General features: G+C 51.1%; 1 protein-coding gene across 2 annotated transcripts in view; it reads right to left on the reverse strand.

Moving 5' to 3' along the window:
* Phf21b (PHD finger protein 21B) overlaps positions 1-6,000 on the reverse strand; it is a 71,362-nt gene that overhangs the window by 22,578 nt on the left and 42,784 nt on the right. For both annotated transcript variants that reach the window (XM_021216847.1, XM_021216848.1), the window contains exon 3: positions 32-124. In XM_021216847.1, coding sequence (XP_021072506.1) covers positions 32-124 — 93 coding nt within the window. The remainder of the gene's footprint in view (positions 1-31; positions 125-6,000) is intronic.

Here is a 6,000-nt window from a genome sequence, read left to right on the forward strand (position 1 = left end):
GCCAAGGGACTGGGGACAGACAGATGCTTACCTGAGGTAGCACTGCTGCTCCTTGCCCGGCCAACCTCTGCAGGGAGCTGACCTGAGGACCTGTGACAGGCACTGCAGTGGTGGATCCCAAAGCCTGAAAGACAGAGTGTGAAACGGACGGTCAGAGTCCAGCACCCAGCCTGGGGGCACGCTCAGAACTGACCAAACCCACTCTTGCTCTCCATGTGCCCCTGGAAACGAGAGAGAGAGAGAGAGAGAGAGAGAGAGAGAGAGAGAGAGAGAGAAAGCATTGCCCAGAACACAGTCAACCTTACTGTATCCTGGTTTCCCTTTTACAAAGAAGTGTCTATACAGTGAGACAAAAAGCATGCGTACAAGTGTGTGCATGTATACGTGCACACAGCAGATATATTCCTGACTGGCCTTGAACTGGTCTTAGCTGAGGTTGACTCTGAACTTTGAATCTCTGCCTCCACTTCCCAAGTGCTGGAACTCTCAAGCATAGTAGTGGTACACGTCTTTAATCCCAGGACTCAAGATGCAGAGGCAAGAGGATCTCTGAGAGTTCAAGGCCAGCCTAATCTACCTGGGAAAAGTAGGTCCCTGGCTCACTCCCAAGAGTTTCAGGGCCCAACCCTCACACAGCCACTCATGGGGAGAACCCCACTAGCAAACAGTGGAGTGAGGTATGGGTCTTGGCAGAGCTACACAGAGAGACAAAAACCAAAAATGAAACAAAAAAAACCAGGGTGTGGGGGCACACACCTGTAATCTCAGCACTGGGGAGGCAGGCTCGCTAGCCAGCAAGCCTCATCAAGTGAGCAAGTTCCAGGTCCCAGTGAGAGGCACTGTCTCAAAAACCAGGGCAGAGGTTGACACACATGAACACACACACACACACACACACACACACACACACACCCCAGCTCTGAGGACTGCCTGCCTGTCACGGTGGGCTCCACACTACTCTAATATGAAGAAGCTGTCATCTCCCAGTACAGATACCAGCTCATGTAACTGGGGCAGCTTGCTCAGACCCATGGAGGTGGGAGGCAGGCAAGGGTGGCCATTCCATTAACATACTTCTAGAAGATTCCAGAGGCCCACCTGGAGAAAACTGCCACATTCCAGCAGGCTACACCTACACTTCACTCCACTTTACAGCTGTGTGACCACTGCCTGGATTGGGGTGCACGGTCTGTTCTTTAGGGAGTACTAAACATAAGGTGCCTTTAAGTAAATACAGTGTGCCAGAGTCAGGCTCTTGTGGGGACAGGTTCTGCACTGTCCTGTGAGACCACGGCCTGAAGCATCAGAGTCCTGTCAGCTCTCAGTCTAAGCCCATAGTTTCTATGCCTTGTTGAAAGTCAGTAGCAAACACTTTGCTAACAGGGTGCCAGTATCACGTGGCTTGGCAGGAGTCCTCTCAGAATATCCCTGTCACTTCTCACAGATGGCCCACCCTCTGCCAATGCTGCACAGACTGGGGGTGCACTCTGCCTAGCCTGGACGCTCACCCAGGCATCCATCCTTCCACGGCCTCATAAAGCGCTCATTAATAAGCGGGAAGGCATTTTATCTGCGAAGAGCTGACCTCTCTGCTCCACACTGGAATTTATCGATACAACTGAAGCAGTCGCTTCAGAGGTTGGATCACTTAGAGCCGCACTTCTGTCAAGATAAACGAGCTGCTGCTGACGACATTTATAGCTCTGAGCATTTTAATAGGGGAAAGGGGGCCATAAAAGTCAAAGATAACTTCCTTGTATTAGTTCAGTCCAGCAGGCAGTCTGGGAGAAGGCGAGGAGAAGTCAACACGTGGATAGGAGGCGGGTTCAGGCAGGCCCTTTGATCTCCAGGGCTAAAGCTCTCATGGCTTTGGAAAAACTTGTCTTTGGTGAATGTTTGGAGACTCACCTCAGGAGCTTTGGCAGGGATGGATGAGGGGGCACAGATGTGTTGTGGCATCAGTTACACGGAGCCACTTAGTATTTCTGGCTGATGTCCCTCCCCAGTGGTCACAGAAGACTAAATGGAGTGGCTCTGTGGGGTGGGCACTGCACAGCCTTGGGGTAAGGGGACAGTAGGAAGTGTGTGTGAGAGAGAGAAGCATCACCCCAGGACTAAATAAGACAGAGGGCAGCCTAGAGTCAGCCCATCCTGGTGACCTCCTTTGGAAAGGTCTATGTGTGAAAGGCTGGGTCCCAGGGTGTTTTTGTCTTGCGTGTGTGTGTGTGTGTGTGTGTGTGTGTGTGTGTGTGTGTGTGTGTATGCTGTAGACCTGCAGAAGGTAGGGCTCAGCAGGAGGTCCTTAGATTTGGGGACATAGTCTAATGTCACAGTCTAATGGCTGTGAGACTTTCTTCCACTAGTGTTTCTGCTTTCTGGCCATAAGGTGTGCACTTTGCTCTGTCGTGTGACCTACATGCTCTCAGAGATCCAAAGCCATGCCCGAATGTCCAGAGCCATGAGCTAGATAACCCCCTCCTCTTTCAAGTTATCTTGGGTGCTTCGTGACAGCGACACAAAGCTAAGAAACACGCCCTCTGCTTGGAAAGCTGCATCTGCCTTGCCTTCTCCCCTTGAAGTCTACCTGTCTGCTCCCAACATAAGCACAGCATATTAAGGCCCCACTGCAACCTATGGGTGGGTCAGAGGGCTTCTGGCCTGAGGCTTCCTCCTAAATCCAGGCTGGGGATAGAGCTGGAGCCAGTCTGCTAAGCAGAAGCCAGCATGAGCCCTCGGAGGAAAGGGCTTCCATCTCATCTGTCTCTGTCCCACTGCTGTGGCTGATACGACCAGCTTGGCTCTCATCTCTATGGCCATCAATCCCCCCTTTCCATCCTCCATACATCCTTGCACTTTCCGACCTCCGATAGCTTCTGTGCAGCTCCTCGCCAAGTCCCAAACCAGTGCAACTCTTTGTTTTGTTTTGTTTTGTTTTTCAAGACAGAGTTTCTCTGTATAACCCTGGCTGTCCTGGAACTCACTTTGTAGACCAGGCTGGCCTCGAACTCAGAAATCTGCCTGCCTCTGCCTCCCAAGTATTGGGATTAAAGGCGTGCGCCACCACTGCCCGGCTCTTTTTTTTTTTTTTTTTGGACTAATGACAATACACAAAACCCTCTATTCAGTTCTGGTGGAGAAGAGGGTCCCTGTAAGGGTGGAGGACTGACCAAATGCGCTATGTGTGGGATCTTCCCTCAGACTCTCAAAGATCTTCTCTTCACTTTTCCCTCCAAACTCCAGGTGGCTAACATTGCTTTGAGTGGTGCGTGGGACATCATCAGAAGTCACACTGCCAAGGCCATCACACAAGAAGCTTTTTGATAGAAGCCAGAAGTGGTTACCATAGCAACGGCCACCACAACATCCAGACTGGACAGGGAATGCCGGGGCCCGGGGAACATCTGCTGTATGAGTGGCCGTGAGCTGTCTTCCCGGAGTCACGTAGCATGCTTCCTGCTCATGACTTCAGAGCACTGAGTTCCATGACTCCACAAGGGCCTAACAGCAATGACTGCTGTTCTGAGGCACCAGAGAAACACATCTCCCCCAATGAATTCCCATCCCCAAGTTACAAGCTAGTCAGGAGGCCCAAGGGCCAGAGCCACAGATGGCAGCTTAGAGGTCATAGGACTCAAGTTACTTGAAAATTTTTATATGCTAAGATGGCCGAGCCCAGGAGAATGAATTCTAACACAGAGGCTTCCTAAGGCTCCAACCTTTAATACAGTTTCTAACATTGTGGTGACCCCAACCGTAAATTTACTTTCATTGCTACTTCATAACTGTAATTTCACCATTGTTATGAGCCATAATGTAAACATTTGTATTTTCCAATGCTCTTAGGTGACCCCAGTGAAAAGGCCATTCAACACCTTCCCTGACGGGGTCGAGACCCACAGGTTGAGAACTGCCATTCTAGAAGGGCCCACCTGGAAACACACACAGTCTCACTCTTTTCCTTAGGCTAAACCTCAGAGCCAAGAAACCTAACCTATGTGGTAGAGTGACAGGGCTGAGCTCACAGAGGAAGTTGGGCCCTGCTCTCCCTGAGAATGCAGCCTCTCTGGTGCTCTCCACATCTGGGAAGTCACAGCTCAAGATGGGGTTGGTACAAGGCTTAGGATCACTCGACCTCTAAGCCACGAATAGACACATCCCAGCCAGGGAGACCAGTCATTGAGGGTTGGTCTCAGATGGTGTGGGAATAAAAACCCAGTTTTTCTAACAAGATGCTAGGGTGGGTCAGCCAGAGAAAACAGGGAGGGGCCAGCTCAAGCTAAGGCTCTCTGGACGCTAGCCTCCATCCGGCCGAGATCCCTAAAGACTTCCTGGGGAGGTGGCACAAAGTGTGTCATCATGAAGACATAGGAGTCAAGACGGAACTGGGGTGAGGCCAGGTCACATGACTGGCCCTTCAGAGCTCAGGTTCATTACATGTGCAGTGGGCCCATGGGCCCTTGTCACACCAGGCACACAGATAAAGGTTTCTGTCCCTTGAGCCATCTGACCCCTCTGAGTTGTGTCACGCGGTTTTGACCACGGTGCTTCAAGTAAGGACATGGGTGCTACAGGCAGAGATTGCGACTTGCCCTCAGGGTCGAGCCTAGGATGGCAACGGGTCACAGGGTCACACATTTGCCTGCATCCCAACGTCCCTGCAGGAAGGTCTCGGGGCTGATCCTGAACACTTAATATGCCAGCATGTTCCATATAACTTTAGTCATTTGTTGAGGGGGAGGTGCCAGGCACAGGGCACTGGGGTCTGAGCCCAGGATGGTCACTGGCTGTGATATCTCCTAGGATATCAGGGACAGAATCTCCAAATCTCTGATTCTCTAGTTGGTCCCGGGCTATTTAGGATAACCCCCTGCTCAGATGGCCATAGCCAGGGTCTGAATTCCTATGCCCAGTGAGGCTCATTCCTCCATCTGGCAGGGTGGGGGAAGATGGAGAACCGAGGGGAGGGGGATTGCTTTCCTACTTCCGCTCCATGTGGCCCAGCCTTGGCGGACACAGCCAGAGTGCAGTGGTTTAATTGCGTCTGGGTTGTGATTTTCCTGCATTCTTACAGAACTGCTGTGATATGTGACTCAGATAACAAGTGAGCCCCAACATTGGTAGCGGCTAATAAATATTAATATAACATAAGCACCGCTTTGACTGTCATGGGAACCAGCTTGTTATTCACAGATGAAACTCAATGGTTGCCTTTATCACTGTTGGCAGGAAAGAGCCGCTCGCAAACAATGCTCCTGGCACAAGTTTCTGGGCCTGGCCCCTGCACTCCAACCTGGGTGTCCCCGCTCCTGTTTCCTAGACACAGAACCTCCGCTAGCCTCAGCTTGATGGGTGCTCCCTGAAGTCTTCACAAATACCCAGAGAAATCTGCACACTGTCCTGCCTCCCCCAGCCCACTGCTCACAGCCACGCAGGACACAGTGACAGTCAGGACCAATGCCAGGTGGCCCCCACCTGAATGTGAATTTCCATCCAGTGACAGCGCAGTCACTTTATATATATATAGCCTTGTCCTCAACTTGAAGGAGCAAGTACTCGCTTCCAGTTACCAGGACCAGAGAGGAGGGAGGGAGGCATCTGCATAATTTGCAATGGGCCATCACAACGTCTCTGCTGTCCTGGGTCCTGATCCCCTGAGTACAAATGTGTACCACACATTGTGTATTGACCAAGAGGAGAGAGAGAGGGAGGGAAGCGTTCAGATGTGAGGGGTTTGTGAAGCTGATCAACCAGAAGACAGCAGGCCAGGGCTTCCCTTATCATACACTGTACTGCACCCTTGTCATACACTGTACTGCATCCAAGAAGCCCAGGACAGCACCACTGTCACTACGTGGGGAGATAAGATCACCAAGCATGTTTGAATGCTCCTAGCAGTCAGACTCAGCCATATCCCCAGAGAGTCTTATTTTATTTTATTTTGTTAAGATTTACTTATTTATTATATTTAAGTACACTGTTGCTGTCTTCAGACACCCCAGA

Source organism: Mus pahari, chromosome 17, assembly GCF_900095145.1.
Source record: "Mus pahari chromosome 17, PAHARI_EIJ_v1.1, whole genome shotgun sequence".
NCBI lineage: Eukaryota > Metazoa > Chordata > Mammalia > Rodentia > Muridae > Mus > Mus pahari.